Consider the following 17082-nt stretch of genomic DNA (forward strand, 5'->3'; position numbering starts at 1 on the left):
AAGTACAATTTATTATCAGACGCATTTGCCATCCTATTCTTCTCTCAATTATTTTTTGCTCTGTGTATTCTTATATGGAACACAAAAAAACGTATATTTTTTTAAAGCATTCAAAACCCTGCTGAACAAAAAAAAACATTTTATAATAATCTGTACATAATTATGTATATGCCCGTTTAACAAAAAACAAAACAATATAGAATAATGAACAAAATAATTGAAGGGGGATAGTATGAAAAGTTGGGGTGGTAGATCGGGGGTGTAACAATTTCATATTTTTTTGTTTTTATTTTGTTTTACATTTTAATAATAATATTTTCATTTTATATATAAGGATTTGACATTAGGAAAAAGGAGGTGTTTTGTTGTGGTTGTTGTTTTTGTTAGTGCCTTACATATATATAGTTATAAATATTATAAGATTTTGTTGTATCTTTTTTTATTTTATTTATTTAATAGTTTTCTTTATTTAAATTATTTTAAACTTAAATAATAATAAAAAAATTGATTTTATCATAGAAAATTGTTTATTATTTAATAATTAAATTGTTTGTGTGTTTTTTCCTTAATTAAGTTAAATTTCTTTTTTTCTGTTTTGCAAGAAAACAAAAACACACAATATAGTTTAAAAACTTAATGATGAAAAAAAAACAAAAACATAATAATAATGCTACTATACACAGGAGGAAAAACAAAAAAAAAATAATTAATTAATATTTAAAAAATAATAATAATTAAATTACAAAAAAAACATGTTTTCAACTTTGCTAATAAGTTTAGGTTTCATTCGTGTTATATATATTTTTTCATATTTATTTTCATATATAAATAACATGCAGCCATTTTCCTATAATTTCAGGTTTCCTTCAAGTATCCAGCGGTAATGGCTGGTGGCTTGGCTTCTTATTTCTCCAGGGGATTTGTTATATTTATTTATATTTTTTTTTTTGCTTTGCACTAATAGTAATAATAATATTTATATATATTTTTTAATTCATGTTTTGTTAAAGGGAGTTTTACTTCATTTTTTTCGTAATATATATTTTTTATTTTAAACATAAAAAAGTTATTTTTATTTTTTTGCTGGTTTTTTGTTTTATAAAAATGCATTTTTTTAAATATATATAATTTTTGTTTCACTTTTTTGTTGTTTGTTTATTTAAAGTTGTTCTTAAATTCAAAAAAACATACTATCATCAACATCATCTTCGTCATTTATTTTTTTACTTTTCTTTTTTGTTTTGTTTCTTAATTAAATTTAAATAAATGCTTACGCTGTGTATGTATGTATATGTGTGTGTATTTTTCATGTTTGCAGTATTTTTGTTTTTTTTTATTATATACTTATTTATGTATATGTATATATATAATTTTTTTAGTAAAAAAGAACAGACTATTGCACCTAAATGTTACGTAGTACGTGTGTGTGTGTATTTTTAATTTCATCAGTTTTCATAATATGCTGCTGCAGTGTTGGGTTTCTGGAAAAGAAAAACGATCTCTTTTTTTGTGTGTGTGTTTTGAACAACCAGGAAAAAAATAGTTGGGAGCTTGAATGGATGGATGGATAGTTGTTGTTTAGTTGGTTGTGTATTGTTGTTGTTTTTGTATAGAGGAAATGGCTGTATATCGCTCGGGTTTTCTTAATTTTTTCTTCGGCATTTAGGGTTTCATTTTGCTGGCGGTTCATCATTATAGATGTTCATGTTGACAACTTTTTGTTTTTTTAAATTAAAAACGCATTTTAGGGTCACCTTGTAGTGCTGCTACCGAAAAAGTCTTCTGTAAAACGGAAAGAGGAGGAAAAATTAGATTTTATTTAGCAGGAAAGATCACAAAATATTCGTAGGTATCCTGAAGGATACCTTATTGCAGACGAAGAAGGGTTCGTAATACCAGACCTGATTGTAGAAAACCAGAGTAAGATCTTCTTGGAGGTTAGAAAACAGGACTTCTAACGAAAAAAAGTCTTCTCTTCTAAGAGTATGAAGGTCTTCGTATTCGAAAGCAGAATGTCCCCCAATAAAAGACCAGAAAGTTTTCTTAACGGAGACAAAAGCTCTGGGACGTCTTGTTGTAAGAAGGATAATCATGAAGGTTTTGTTTAATGAGACAAAAGTCCAGATAGTCTTGTTATTAATTCTTGAAAAAGATCAGAAGGAGTTGTCTCAGTGATAGAAATCGGGTATTTTTTTCAAAAAACCAAAAGTATTATTTTAAAGGACCTGATGGTTTTCATATTGAAAAGCAGAAGGTAATCCTATAAAATACCAGAAGACCTCCTTTAAGGAAATACTCTTCATAAAGATTCTTGTAGAAAAGCAAAACATTTATTTTTAAAGACCTGAAGGTCTTCATATTGAAAATCAGAACCGAAAGTCTTCCTTAAGAAAATCTTCTTATTAAAGAAGTCAAAGTCTGGACAGATTCTTATAGATTCTTAAAAAAAATTAGAAGCACTTGTCTCAACCTTCTTTTAAAGGACATACAATTCTTATTTTTAAGCATCTTAAAATACCGCAATATCTTATTTTAAAGAGACAAAGGGTCTGAGAAGTCCAGATACTCTTCTTAAATATTCACGAAGAAGGCCATAGGGACTTTTCTCAGTTATTAGAATTCGGGTCTTTTTTTTTTGAAAATCAAAAAAGTCTTCATTTTAACGACCTGAAGGTCTTCATATTGAATATCAGAAAGTCATATTATTAAATAACCGAAGTTCCTCCTTAAGAAGGCAAATGATCTGTCTTCTTTTTAAGGATATGAAAACCTTCATATTGAAGACCAACAAATCTTTTTATTAAAGGAACCAAAGTCTGGGTAGTCCAGATTGCCTTGTTATAGATTCTTGAAGTAGACTAGAAGTACTTCTCTCAGTGATTAGAAATGAGGTCTTTTTTCAAAAAAAAAAAAATAATAATAATAATAATTTTAAGGGGCTGAAGGTATTCATATTGTAGATCAGAAGGTCCTTTTATAAAATATCAGAAGGTCTTCCTTAAGGAGGACAAATGGCCTGAATAGTCCAGATAAATTCCTGTATAAGACCAGAGAAACTTTTTCTGTTCAAAGGATCTGAAGGTCGGTCTTCATATTATAAGGTTCTCCTATAAAATATTAGAAGATCTTCTTGTGAGGAGATAGTCTTGTTATAGATTCTTATAGAAGAAGAATCTATAACGAGTTCCTCTCAGAGTTTAGATAACAGGGTTATTTTTTCAGAAGGCCAAAATGTAATTTTTATACGTAGTTGAAGGGGTTCATATTAAAGAACACACTTAAGATCACAGACCACTTATAAAAAATACTCTTTTTAAGGAGACAGATGGTCGGGAAAGTCTAGATAATTTTGTTAAGGATTTTTGTAGAAGACAAGAAGGATTACAAACAAAAAGTGGTCTGTCAGAAGGTCCTCTGATAAAAGGTCAGAAGGTATTCTAATAAAAGTTCCTATATTCTCGTTATGGATTCTAGTAGAAGACCAGAAGATCGGAAGACCAAAAAATCTTCACATTCAAGATCAGAAGATCCTCCTATAAAATACCAGAAGGTATTCTTTAAGTCTTCAAATGGTCTTAGAAGTCCAGATAGCATTGTCATATACTCTTGTAGAATACCAAAAGGATTTGTTATCAAAGATTACAAAGAAAAAATCTGTGTTAAAAAAGACCCGAAGGACTTCATATTGTAGATCAGTTGACACTTCTGAGGGGACGCCATGAATTACTTTATTTTCCTTTTTTACATTTTTGTATTTTATCGTTCTAAATGCTATCGATAAGTGTATCATTTACAATGGGTGTGTTTGTTGTATAATTCGGCTACAGAAGTTATCCAGATAGTCTTGTCATATATTCTTGTACAAGATTAGATATCTCTGATTTTTTTTTTTTTTTTTTTTTTTTGACTTACGTGTATCAAAACTAAAGCCCATTGTTGGATCGGGTGATGAGTGTAACATCGAAGTAACACCACCGCTACTTGTACTACTGCTGCCTACAACACCTGATGCATTGTTTGGTCCATTGCCACCAGCACCACCAACCACATTACTATTTGGTGTTTGTGGCTGTTGTTGCTGCTGGGTCATGGCCGCCATAGGATTTGTATTGTTCGTACCGTGCTGCATGGGTCCACCGCCTGCACCACCACCACCGCCTTGTGGTGTCTGTGGTCCTCCCAATGGACTTTGAGGTGTGGCAACACGCAGACCGCCGGGTATTCCAACGGCACCACCACCAGGATTACCACTACCACCACCGGGTACACCATTACCTCCACCAGAATTTGCCGCAGCAGCTGCACGACCACTAACCACAGCGCGCAATTCTTGCTTAACATAATCTGAAGAGGCGGGATTACCAGCTAAAAGGAAAAAAGAAAGCGATTTAAATTATTATTTTTTGAGGTTATATAGAACTATTAAACTATTTATATATAAGGATGTTTGCCTACATTAATTTTTGCTTACAATAATAATTAATTTTTATTATTTACACAGAGAGGGGAGCAGAAGACCAACACACAACAGTAACGGTATATTTATATATATATATATATTTTTTTTTTGGTTTGGATGTGGATTTTGGGGAATTTTCATTTTTGGTTATCACACTTGAGGATTTTCGAATTCGTTGGGTTACTCAAATATAGCATTTACAGGTTTCGGAGTTTCTTTTTTTTTTAATTGATTTCAGGTATTATTAGATTTTTTATGTGCTTTAATGTAGGTGTAAGTGTGTTATACATAAAATTGTTTATAATAAACATATACATATACATAATCATAAAAGGGGATCTGTATACAGCATCACATACAATTATTAAAGGGTTTCTGTATTAAAACTACATAACAGGAATGTTGCCTAGAATTTTTAGAAATTTTTCTATTATACAATTTTCGAATAAATGGCTTAAGAATTGGTCCTTCGAGCAGAGGGTTATTTAAAAACTTATTAGAATATTTACAATACTACTTTAGAGTTGAGAAGTGGCCATTATTTGCCAAAACAATTTAAAACAATTTGTCTATACAGATCAGCGATATATATTTAAGGCAAGGCGTATTAAAAAATGGCCATATGGGAAAAGGTTAGTTAGAAAATGACTTTATTTTGTATAAGAGGACTGTTTTTTTATATAAAAGGATGATATAGAATTTTCTAAATTTGAACGAGAAAATGAAAACAGATCCTACGTGAAGATAATTGCCTCCTATAAATCAAATAAACTTCAATAATACTGGGACCTTCTGAATGACCGGCGGAGGATTGCGTACTTTGTTAGAAGACAAAAATACTATTTCATACGAAGAAAAAAATATATATGTATCTTAAGGAAATCTAATTGGACTCTATCGACCTTGAAATAAAGCGTCAAATATTCTTTTATATAAAATGTTCAAATTATTTCCTATCAAATTGACTTCTTTTTAGGCGATCAAATTAGCATCTAATAGAGGATCAACAGAAATTCTAATGAGAACCTACACACAGAGTAATAAAACCGATAATTACACCATTCACAATGAGGTTGACATTGGAACTACCTAAAATCGATCGGAATTTGTTTATGCGGGATGGGCGGGTCATTTGTAGGATTAATTAATAACCAATGAGAACCTGAAATTAGAGCCAATTCGGGTTGAATAACCTGGTAAAATTCCCATAATACGAAAAATTCGAACGCATAATACGAAATATCAACTACTTCGGCTCAAAAACATATTAAAAAATCTCGAAATTTTGTAAGGTACCGTTATATGGGACCTACCTCGAAACTTAAGACCCTACTAATCAGTTTTGGTGCAGAGATTTTTATACTCAATGAGAATCCAAAAGACTACATTACTGCTATTTTAATTGAAAAACGTGACCAAAATACGGAGGGTACTGGTGGCTACCCTAAATAGTAGACCAAATATTGAAAAATGTCTGTCCAAATTAATGACATTTTGGAGGGGTACTGTTATGTGGATACTATTCTATAAAGTAGATCTATGAAAATTTTCTAGGCACTTAAATTCCAAAATACTGAATTACATTCAACTTTGTCGAAAATAATACCGAATATTGAGGAGTACTATTATTTGTGGGCTATACCACATGGACAGATAAATTCAAATTTTAAAGCTATATCTTAAATAATAAGTCTACCAAACTCAGAGACTGTTTCTTAAAGACGATAAGAAATGTTTGTTATAATTTTTTTCCTGTTAGTCTTCTTGGGAGCATGGGGAGGGCCATCACATAATCGCTTAGTCCCTGTGTTAATTTCCTAAATTTCCGTCCCGGGCGATGGGGCTACCATCTATGGTTATCTAGAAACAACGACATCTTTTGTTCAGTGGTTGGGGTCCCAGCTTGTCTGCTATCCACCGTTATTCATATTTTGTGTTGTCCTCAAGAGTTCATGTTAGTTATTTAAATGACAGGGGTGCTTTTGAAGGAGTAGGTGTTGTCCTCTTATCGATTAAAAGGGTGTAAATATCGTAACATATTACCCAGACTTGGAATATTAAAATTTAGAGTTCAGTGGTAGTTGTATATGGTATCCGTCCGACTATACTTCTCCGCATACTGGTTTTGTTCTAGTTAAGTAGTAGTAGATTGGGCTTTACACATGTCCTAGTTAAATAGACTGGCATCTATTATTGCCTAGAAATAATGACTTCTTTTTGCAGTGGTTGAGTCCATGAAGATCATCTAGTGTTGCCTAGAAACAACGAATTATTGTGTTCAGTGGTTCATGTCCTAGCTTAATTAGTGCTACCATTATCATCAGGGTGGCGCTACCACTTGGCATATTTTGTGTTATCCACAAGAGTTTGTGTGGGTTATTTAAATGCCCGGGGGCTTCTGATAGAGGATATAAACCTCTTTTTACAAATATTCGAAAACCACTTTGAAATAATGTCTCCTCCTCTGAGATTTGAATCCGGGATCACCTCAGGATATCACAACAACTTCTTTATAAAGAAAATCAAAAGACAAGACAAGCCTTTGTCAGAAGTCCAGAAATTGCATCAGTATAAAATTTTTATAGAAACTACTTATTAAAGGGTACCACAATAGGGTACCAGAAAATACTTTTCATAGAATACCAAATAAGTTTGAGAATGGTTGCCAACAGATGAGCAAAAAGAGAGATATTTACAGAAGTTTGGAAGGACTTATGGGCTTCATATTAAAGTAAGACGAGGAATATTAGATGACCACAAAGGGATAACCATAGAATATCAATAGAACTTCTTTATTAAGAAACCAAAAGACCAATTAGGGTAGTCCACCAGATCCATCTGTTTAAGTTTTTTATAAAGAGGACTTCAAGAAATTATTCTTAAAGAAGTATGGCTTTAGACCTTGGTACAATGTACAAATGGTCTCGGTGTAAAAGTAGAGGACAGGCAAGATTAGATGAGCAATAAAAAAGATATTCACAGAACCGATGGACTAATGGGCTTCTAAAGACTTTATTATGAAACATGTAAAACCGGAAGGACCGGAAGGATTTATTTTAAGATGAAAGGGAACTCCAATAAAGTCAAAATAGTTATTTAAAAATGGCCTTAGACCTTGCTACGAGGGTCTCCTAGTAAAAGCAGCTGACATATGATTGGTGGATGAATACCCTACAACCTTACCTAGACCTTGCTATATCAGAAGATTCTTCCAAATAGAATTTTGACAAATTACATGGCACATAAAAACTCCGACCAAAATTAACGTCAATTCCGCTTGTTTGTGTAATGGCTTATCGAAATCGAGGATAAGTCACTTAACTTTCCCTGCTTTTTATAATTTAAAATTATGTGATTCCAATTATTCTGGAGGGGTTGGGGAGGATATTTGTATACAGGTGTAATTTGTTTTTGGATTGAGGGTAAGAGAGCAATAATAATTGTGGTAATGAGTATTTGGTTTTTGTTGGGTGGTAATTACAAAAAAAGAAGTTACACACTGTTTGTACTCCTCTTACCGGTCGTCGGATTGGAGCGACCATAAAAATCATTTGTTGGTGGATTTGATGATGAGTTTTGTTGTTGTTGTGATATTGTTTGGCTGTTGTTAGTAGACGACGATGAATGATGATTATTAAACAATAAACTGCTACCATTGGCTCCTGCTACTCCCACTCCGCCTCCTCCTGTTCCACCACCAACATTGCCACTGCCACTGCCACCGTTACCACCACCTCCACCATTGGCCGTTATAAAACCATTCATATTACCATGGTTTACCGAAGTCGCTGACAAACCATTTAATAGACCAACAACAGCAGATCCCAAGGTGATATCATGACTGGCGGCAGCAGATGGGCCATTCGTATGTGTATGATGGGTATTATGATGTTGGGAATGATGACGTTGTTGTTGGTGCTGCTGCGGGTGGTTATGATGTTGATGGTGGGCATTGTGATGGTGATGATTATGGTGGTGGTGTTGTTGCTGCTGCTGCTGTTGTTGTTGTTGATGATGTTGGTGGTGGTGTTGTTGTGATTGTTGTCGATTGTTATTATTATTGCTGTTGTGACTATGATTGTTGTTGTTGCTGTTGTGGTGATTGCCATATGATCTTGGTGATCCTAAATTGATTTAGGGGTTTTTGTATTTCTTATGTATATTGAGATTTGTTTCATATATTTTTTGGTGGGGGTTAGGTGTTTGTTTTTTAAAGCATTAATAAGCTTGGGGTAATTATTAACTTATTATGGGGATTTGATTTTTTTTAATAAGATTTTAAAAATAGCTGTAATTTTTTCTCTTACTCCCCCAATATTTAATTTTCAATTACCTTCCATTAGGTTTGGATTATAAATTTTTAAAAATACATTCCTTCGATTTTAAAGCCCTTTTGAAATCATGGAATAAAAATCACAATGAGCAATTTTGAAGTTATGTATAACAATCGGATACAACATTATACGTGTAATCCTGTAATTGATGAGCTTTCAATTGGTGAACAAAATTTTACCGACATTTTGGAATAAACCATATTTTCTTTTCCTCTAAAAGCCTGATACAATTTTTCTCAAATTCCAATCTGTAAACTAAATTTACTTCAAACTATTTTGAATTCTCTTAGCTTACCTGGCAAATGTTGTGTTGCTTGCGGTATGCTACTTTGTCGTTGCATACGTTGCATTTGTTGTTGTTGCTGCTGACTTTGTTGTTGTTGGAATACATTGCCAGCGGCAAATGGTGATTGAGGTGATGGGGAATTTGGTGTTGGTGTAAAACTACTATCGTTCGTTTGAAATGAATTTTGACGCTGGAGACCAGCAGCAGCTGCTGCAGCAGCATTGGGACCCTGTGGGCCACCAATCAGACCAGGACCGGCAGGACCTTGAGGTCCAGAGCCGCTGGGTGAATTTAAGCCTCGTCCTCGTTGTTGTTGATATTGTCTAGCATTGTAAGGACTAACTCCCTGGAATTAGAAAAAAGAGAAAAGTGAGGTTATAGTTTGGTAAAAAATAAAAATTCTTTCAAACTCACCTGTAATTGTGCACTTAACATTGGATTATGTTGTTGCAGTGAATGTCCTCTTTGTGGCCCAGCATTAGGGCCTCCGCCCCATTGCTGCGGCGAGGAGTTTGGTCCCAATCCCGGTGAGGGTATACCAGCACTACCTGGGGTATTGGGTCCGCCGCCGCCAAAATGTGGTTGTCTGGGTGAGAGCTGAGCTGCCGGATTACCGGCCTGAAATGCAGCCATTTGTTGCTGCTGCTGTTGTTGTTGCTGGGGTGATAAACGTTGGCCGGCAGTTTGTGGGTATTGGGGTCCATAACCTAAAAAAAGTAACAATAACATTAAATTCAAAATTGAAATTGGATGGAACTTGTACATTTTGAACCCGTAAGAAAAGTTCAAAAAACTTAGCACACAAATAATTCTAGACTCAATTCAATACGCTATTCCAAATTACTTGCAAATCGAAAGAAATATCGGGACCTTGGTACACCATTTACATAAAATCGGACGAAAATATATATGAGAGCTATATCTAAATCTGAACCGATTTTTACAATGTGGAACACATCATTCTAGACTCAATTCAGTACGCTATGCCAAATTTCTTGTAAATCGAATGCAATATAGGGGCTTTAGTGCACCATTTACCGGATGGATAATTAGGAGCGACAGAGCGATATTGCATTGCAAAGAGACCTAATGGTATTTTGAGACCACAAGCCGTGATCTACAAAGGTTTCGACTGTATGAAATGGCATGGAATTTAAATATGAGAGTGAAAGGAAAGTGAGATAATGGAAATTAGCCTCAGAAGGACAGAATTGTTTTTCACGGTATAAATTGAAAGATCTGTACTTTACAGGCACGACGACACTAGAGGTGTTAGTATACTCTAGCCCAGAAAATGAATTTCCCGAATGACTGCTTAAAAGTCATGTCTAAACATAGGACTAGGAGAAATAATTCCTCCAAAACAAAAAATCAATATAACCCCTGGAGACCAGACATTGACCGACTTGGCCCTTAAGTAAACCCTTATGAAATTTAATTACTTCTAGTTGAAGACCATTTAAAATACAAGGTATTTCCAACGCCGCTCTCGAAGTAATAGAAGGGCCTAAGACGTATTTTAAAAATTCTGATGCTATTCAAATGAAAATTTACCCATTATATCAAATGGTAACTATCAAGCAACATACCTGGATTCGATTGTGGACTAAATGGTGCATTACGCTGACCCGGACTTAGCTGCTGCTGCAACATATTTTGGGCAAAATTCGGACTTAATTGCGAGTCGGGTGGCATATTTGTGCGTGATAATGTGACATTGGGTGCCACGGTATTGAGCAAGGTACTTATGTTGTTGAGACCAGGATTAAGACCTATAATAAAATAAAAAAAATAAATAAATTACTCCCTCTTTCAACTATCCTCCCCCATCTAGTTGACTTACACAACTGATCACGGGCTGTGGCATTTTCCGGTACACGCATCAACTGATTTTGTTGTTGCTGCAGCAAACGTTCCTTTTGCTGTTGCGCCAACAGCCGATCTTTTTGATGGGCTGCCATAAGCTGTTGCTGTTGCTGTTGGCCCAATTGTTGTTGTGTCAAGTTACGATAGTGTGATTGCGCCGATAATGCCGCCTGTGCCGACGCAGCATTCAGATGACCAACGCCGCCGGTACGTCCACCAGCTGGATAATTTGGTGGAGCTTTTTGCATATTTTGATTGGCTCGCAGATTGTGTAACGCTTGCATGCGCATCAGCTGATGAGGTGTTAAATTGCCAAGACCGCCGACGCCACCACCACCACTACCCATACCCGGATATGCTGGCGGTTGTAGTTGTGTATGATGTTGCTGCTGCTGTTGCAATTGCTGTTGATGCTGCTGTTGTTGTTGCTGCTGTAACATTTGTTGTGCCGTTTGAGCTGTCATAGATGACATGTTACCCATTCTAAATGCCGATGTCTCAACCATCAGCGATTTTTGTATTTCACTAATGGCCAACTGATCATTGATTTGTTGGGGTGTCAAACCTGTCGGCTGATCGTCCGGAACATAGTCCATGACACTGTCCAGTATTTTGGATAGTTCCTGATCACCATCACCCAATATAGCCGATGCGGCGGATGCGCTGAGAGAGGATGCGGAAGTGGAGGAGGAGGTACCCGTTGTTGCACTAGAATTTGAGGTAGCTGTTGTCGAAGGAGCTGTTGTGCTAAGAGGCGGAGTGGCAAACGGATGTTCTCCCGTTGTAGATGACGATGAGAAGTCCATTTGACTCCCCTGCTGCTGAGGATGAGATTGTGGTAGTCGTTGTAAATTCGAACCTACCGCCGAGGATTCCAGACCCTGCCGCTGCTGCTGCTGTTGTTGTTGCTGTTGATTGAGGTAGACATCGGAAGGCTGCTGTTGTTGTTGTTGCTGCTGCGGCGGTTTCTGCTGTTGTCCCATACCTCTTCCTCGTCCCGGACCACCTGGACCAATCATACTCCCGCTGCCACCACTATTGGCCATCGTTGTTATGGTCGAAGCTTTACCGGGCATCAGGCCCATTGTTGTACCACCGCCCATCGACGAGACAATATTGCCCGGCCCTCGGCTGGGCACCTTGTCGGGTATTGTTTTTATAACCGGTGTAATATTCATGGTAATATTCTTTGGCGGATTACTTAGCAGTCGGGCAAGCATTTTATTGCTTTCACACAATTTGGAGGGACGATCATCGGATCTCTTGGCCGACAGACCATCATCGGGATCGTTGAGGGAGCGTTTGCGTGTCATGGCCGGATCGCCTTGATGTTTCAAAATCCGACGCAATTCTTCGGTGGATATATTATTGGGATTTTGATGTGAGCCATGGGTTTCATCTTTAATGCGTACCAAATCGTTGGAACGGCCCATCGATGACATGCCTTTGTTGTTTTCATCGTCTTCGGATTTGAGTAGCTGTGTAAAAGTAAACAAAACACGCGTCGTGAAATACAATTACACGTTGAACAGATATTTGTTACCACTTACCGACAACAACATGGGATTACTGGAATTTGTTTGTTTCTGCATGCCAGACATGCCAAACATACGCTGCATATTGCCACCGGGACCTCCCGAACCAGGAGCCATTTTAAACATGCCACCTAGGCTGGCTTGCAAGCCCTCTTTGTCATCCTCCTGTTTGTAGAACTAAAAATAGAATAAAGAAACATATTATTACAGATGATCCGAACATAACCACACTTTCTTTCAAATTTGTATAAACGTACACTTCGAGGGTGCAGCTATACAAATTTGTAACACTACTTACTTCTTTTTTCCTTACCTTCAACAAATTATCTTTGTCGTCGCCATCGCTGCCATGCAAAGACGATGAATGCGTTTTATTGGTAAGTAAATGTCTCAAACGTTCCGATTCTGTGGGAGGATTTTGAGCTTGCTGTTGGGATTGTTGTTGTTGCTGCTGTTGGCCACCAGCCATTCCACCACCCATCATCATGGAATTTGGTCCACCCGCACCACCACCATTACCACCATTTGGCAAATTTCCTGACATACCACCACTCATGTTGTTGTTGTTGCCTCCGCTGCTACCACTATTGTTGTTGTTATTGTTATTCATAGGATCCTTATCCATTTTATCACTACTGCTATCAAAGGAATGAAAACCAAAATTGCCAAAAGGATTTCCACCACCAACGCCGCTGCTGTTACCTCCGCCGCCACCACCACCGACACCCGATTGACTTGCATTCGATTGTGGTGAGGGCAAACTTGCCGCCGAATGTGAAGATAATTGATACGGCGTCGAGGGCGATGGACAAATGGCTGGACTGAAGCCATGACCAGCCGATGGTGGCCGCGGTGTACTGACCGGTGTTGTCACGGAGGCCCGTGAATTCGGTCTCGAATCGTTCCAGGCCGTTACCGCATCCATATCGTAGGAATGTCTCATGTCATAATCAAAATCGTTGTAAAACGATGGGACTTCATGACCGGCCGGAGAGGCTGTAAACGAGTTAACTATCGATGAGGAGCTATTTGAGGCAATGCCCGAGGTAGTAGCTGTTGTGGAAGATGATCTTTGTGTAGGACCCAAACCACCGGCAATGTTATTTCCAGCATTGCCAACACCACCACTGCCGGTGCCATTAATTACGGCCGATGTCATTAGGGGACCACCCACACTTATTGTCTGTGTTGAATGCTGTTGTTGTTGTGATGGCACTCCACCACCACCGCCGCCTCCAACCAATCCACCCAAACCTGAGACATTTACCAAAGGCGATGATACCGAATTCGAATTCACTAATGAATCCATGGTTAAACTAGAGACCAATGATGACACCAACGAGGTGCCCGGTGACATGGCCGACATACCCGTTGTAAGCAGGCCCCCACCACCATTACCGCTCAGCATGCACGTGTTATTACTGTTCATATCACTCTCAGCATTCAGCAGGGTATGTACCGACATAATGAAATCACTCTCGCCCGGCGTATGATTGAGGAACAATCTGGAATTAGCCTTTACGTGAACATAGACATCAGGTGTGCCCAGACAAAGGCGAAACGGTTTCGATATATGATTTGATATGGGCGGGTTAATAGATACCACACTGCTGCCAGGCGATTGTGAGGCATTGATCGCATTTACACCGGCCGCTGAATTTTGTACATCGCACAGATGCGATTTTAAAGCTGATAAATCCTGAGGATGACACAGATCCTGCAGCAAACGTCCCACCCATTGCGTTAAATGCTTTTTGTAGGGTTCACGCAAGCTGGTCGCATCGAGGGTAATTATTTTGCCGTGGATATCCAGTTTAAAAGTGACCTGTTCAATGGTTGGATGTTGGACATGTTGTTGTATGTTCATTTCCAGGGGCGACTCATCCTCGGGTCGGGTAATTAAACATAAAACAGAAGAGGCAGAATCAGCTTCGTCTGCAAAAAAGAGACACACAAATGAAAATTATATTAAAACAATAATAGGAGGTTAGTACCCACCTTTTACTGGTGCCGCTATTAAAACAACTTCTTCATATTTAGATTTTTGGTCCATAGAATTACTACTATCAGTATTATTTGTGGTCGTTGTTGTTGTAGTTGTTGATGATGAGGATGAAGAACCTGAGGTTTGGGTTGCCGAACGTGTATCCTTGACTAACATACGGACTTTTGTCGAAATGCTACGTTTCGATTTACCTCCCATGCCACCACCTACGCTTCCTCCGCCTCCTCCGTTATGATCATCTGTATCACCCAAACCCCAACCTGAGTTTAGATCATGCATGCCACCAACACTGTTGGCGCCACCCGCATTACCACTCAAACCTCCTGCTGCTGCACCACCTGTATTACCACCACCTACATTATTTGTTGTCGTACTAAACGTTGATGACATATTATTTATAATGGGATCCAATTTGGCATGATCGCCCGCATGCAGGTACTGATACAAGGGTCTACGATATAACTCCTGTTTTTCATAACCAATTAATTCTTTGATGTTTTGAGTGCAGGACTCAATAATGCCTTCGGCATTCACTTGAAGCAGTACCCAACCAACGGAGGAGATATAATGTTCTAATGCTTCAAAATATGCTGATATTTCGGGTACTTGCCCATTTAGCAGTGATGGTTCAGGCAGTGGTGGTTCCGTAGATGATACTTCACCCTGTTGTACCGGATGTATGGAACAATTATCGGTGGCACAACGACTGCAACGTGTTGAGGTTGTTTGGTTGTTATTATTACTACTGTTGTTCTTGTTCGTACTAGTTGCATTGGCTGTTGGGTTCGATGAAGACGACGTTGTTGTGGCTGATGTTGCGTTAGCTGGTGTTGAGGAGGATATATCACGACTTTGGCCTTTGTCACAAATATCACGATACTGAAATGGGAAAAGGGGAAGAATATTAATACAAGTTAATATTAAAGGGTTATCATAATTCTAGTTTTATTGTATAGGTAGTAGGACAGGACCTCAAGTACTCCAATATGTATCCTACGATATTTATAGGGTATTGCCTCATGTCATAACCAAACTTTATTAACTATAAGAGGTAATGCATGAGATGGTAACTGCTGTTGTGGTAAATGATCATCGAGTAGGATCAAAACCACTGGCAATATTATTTTCGACAATATTATAATTAAGGCTTATGTTATTTGTCAAACTTCGAAAATGAATGGCTACGTTTAAGGTTGTTATTGATAAGAGGTCAACAAGATTTCTTTGTCAGCGCCCCAAGTGCGGCCGGCTAGCGACTTGAGGACCTTGTTTCTACTTCTCAGCTATTGTCATAAAACAGTGGCTTGCGCTGACGACTTGAAAAGGCTGTCGAACGTTACTCCCAGTATCTTGGGATAGTTAGTCGGGGTCGGAATCAGTTCTCCATCGACCCTTATTTTCAGTGGGAGCTTCATTTCAGCCGTCCTTGGGGTGAACAGTGTGTTTGTTGATTTTGTGGCGAATATTTTCATATTCCTCAGATGGAAGAAATTTACGAGAACAGCTAAAACACACTAGATGCCGATACCGGCATCAATAATGGGACCCGACGCCATGATCGTACTATCATCCGCATGTATTACGATCTCTATGCCGTCCGGTGGTTGTGGAATATCAGGAAGGTAGCAGTTAAACTGTTCCGGAGATATGACCCCTCCTTTGGGAACTCCTGTTTCACTCGACCGAACCTTTTTTAATTTGAATAGTGTTTGTATTATCAGGACTTCAAACGCTTTAAATTGCCTTGGCAAATTTTAGAAATCATGAGAAAATACAAGGGTCCCAACGGATCTTTGGAGGCACACATCTCCGGAAATACCAATTTACTCAAGAAAAAAGTATATCCTAGTAACCAGGAGCCCAAGGACCACATGTGGTAACATTTTCAAAACGATCCGCGCTGATACGTTTTTTTTTTCTTTTTTCTTTTAAGAACACTGAACATTTTCTATTGACGATCTAATGAAGGTCTTCTATTCGAAAAACCTGTTGAAATTTCTATTACAGAACACTTTTTAAGGTTTTCTTTTGAAGATTTTCTATCTATTGGCGATCTTTTAAAGATGAACTATATTCATAGAGTGCCCTCAATATTCATTAGACTCTCCATCGAGCAAATTCCTTAGAAGAGCGTGTGAAGAAAGTTCCCCATTCACTGAACTGTTATACCACACGTTTAAAGACGAATTGGCCAAAATGTAATTCCATTGCTACGTTATGTTTTATTATTTCCGTGTGTTTTATTCTATATGAAGAAAAATTTGAATTTTTTTCAATTTTTTTAAATGTAATGCATAACCCCCCTTGAGATAACGATTTGATCAAGGACTTTGATGTCCAATCAAAATCAAGCCTTGATATTTGACATCTAATTGGAGAAGACGACAGCACACAATTGTTATTAACAATTTTTCAGATTTTATCCAAATTACCTTAGCATTGAAAATAGAATATACAATGCGTGTAACTAGTTACTCAATCCCAACCCAATTTTTAACCCCGACGAACCACGAAGAAAATAAAAACAATTTGATTCTCGGCTCTTTTATATTTTCTTCACCTTCACCGATCGATTAAAATGTCATTTCTTTTGTTTT

The 17082-nt window shown here is 37.4% G+C and overlaps 1 protein-coding gene across 1 annotated transcript in view; it reads right to left on the minus strand.

Annotated features, from left to right (window-relative positions):
• Positions 1-1750: 1750 nt before the first annotated feature.
• LOC133332644 (serine-rich adhesin for platelets) overlaps positions 1751-17082 on the minus strand; it is a gene marked incomplete at its 5' end in the record, with an annotated part of 43074 nt that continues 27742 nt past the window's right edge. The window contains 10 exons of the mRNA XM_061541032.1: positions 1751-1782; positions 3913-4365; positions 9089-9425; positions 9494-9786; positions 10669-10851; positions 10923-11337; positions 11395-12423; positions 12496-12657; positions 12779-14415; positions 14479-15364. Coding sequence (XP_061397016.1) covers positions 1751-1782; positions 3913-4365; positions 9089-9425; positions 9494-9786; positions 10669-10851; positions 10923-11337; positions 11395-12423; positions 12496-12657; positions 12779-14415; positions 14479-15364 — 5427 coding nt within the window. The remainder of the gene's footprint in view (positions 1783-3912; positions 4366-9088; positions 9426-9493; positions 9787-10668; positions 10852-10922; positions 11338-11394; positions 12424-12495; positions 12658-12778; positions 14416-14478; positions 15365-17082) is intronic.

The sequence above is a fragment of the Musca vetustissima genome, unplaced genomic scaffold, assembly GCF_032173495.1.
Source record: "Musca vetustissima isolate MV318-11 ecotype Yass unplaced genomic scaffold, APGP_CSIRO_Mvet_v1 utg3042, whole genome shotgun sequence".
NCBI classification, from domain to species: domain Eukaryota; kingdom Metazoa; phylum Arthropoda; class Insecta; order Diptera; family Muscidae; genus Musca; species Musca vetustissima.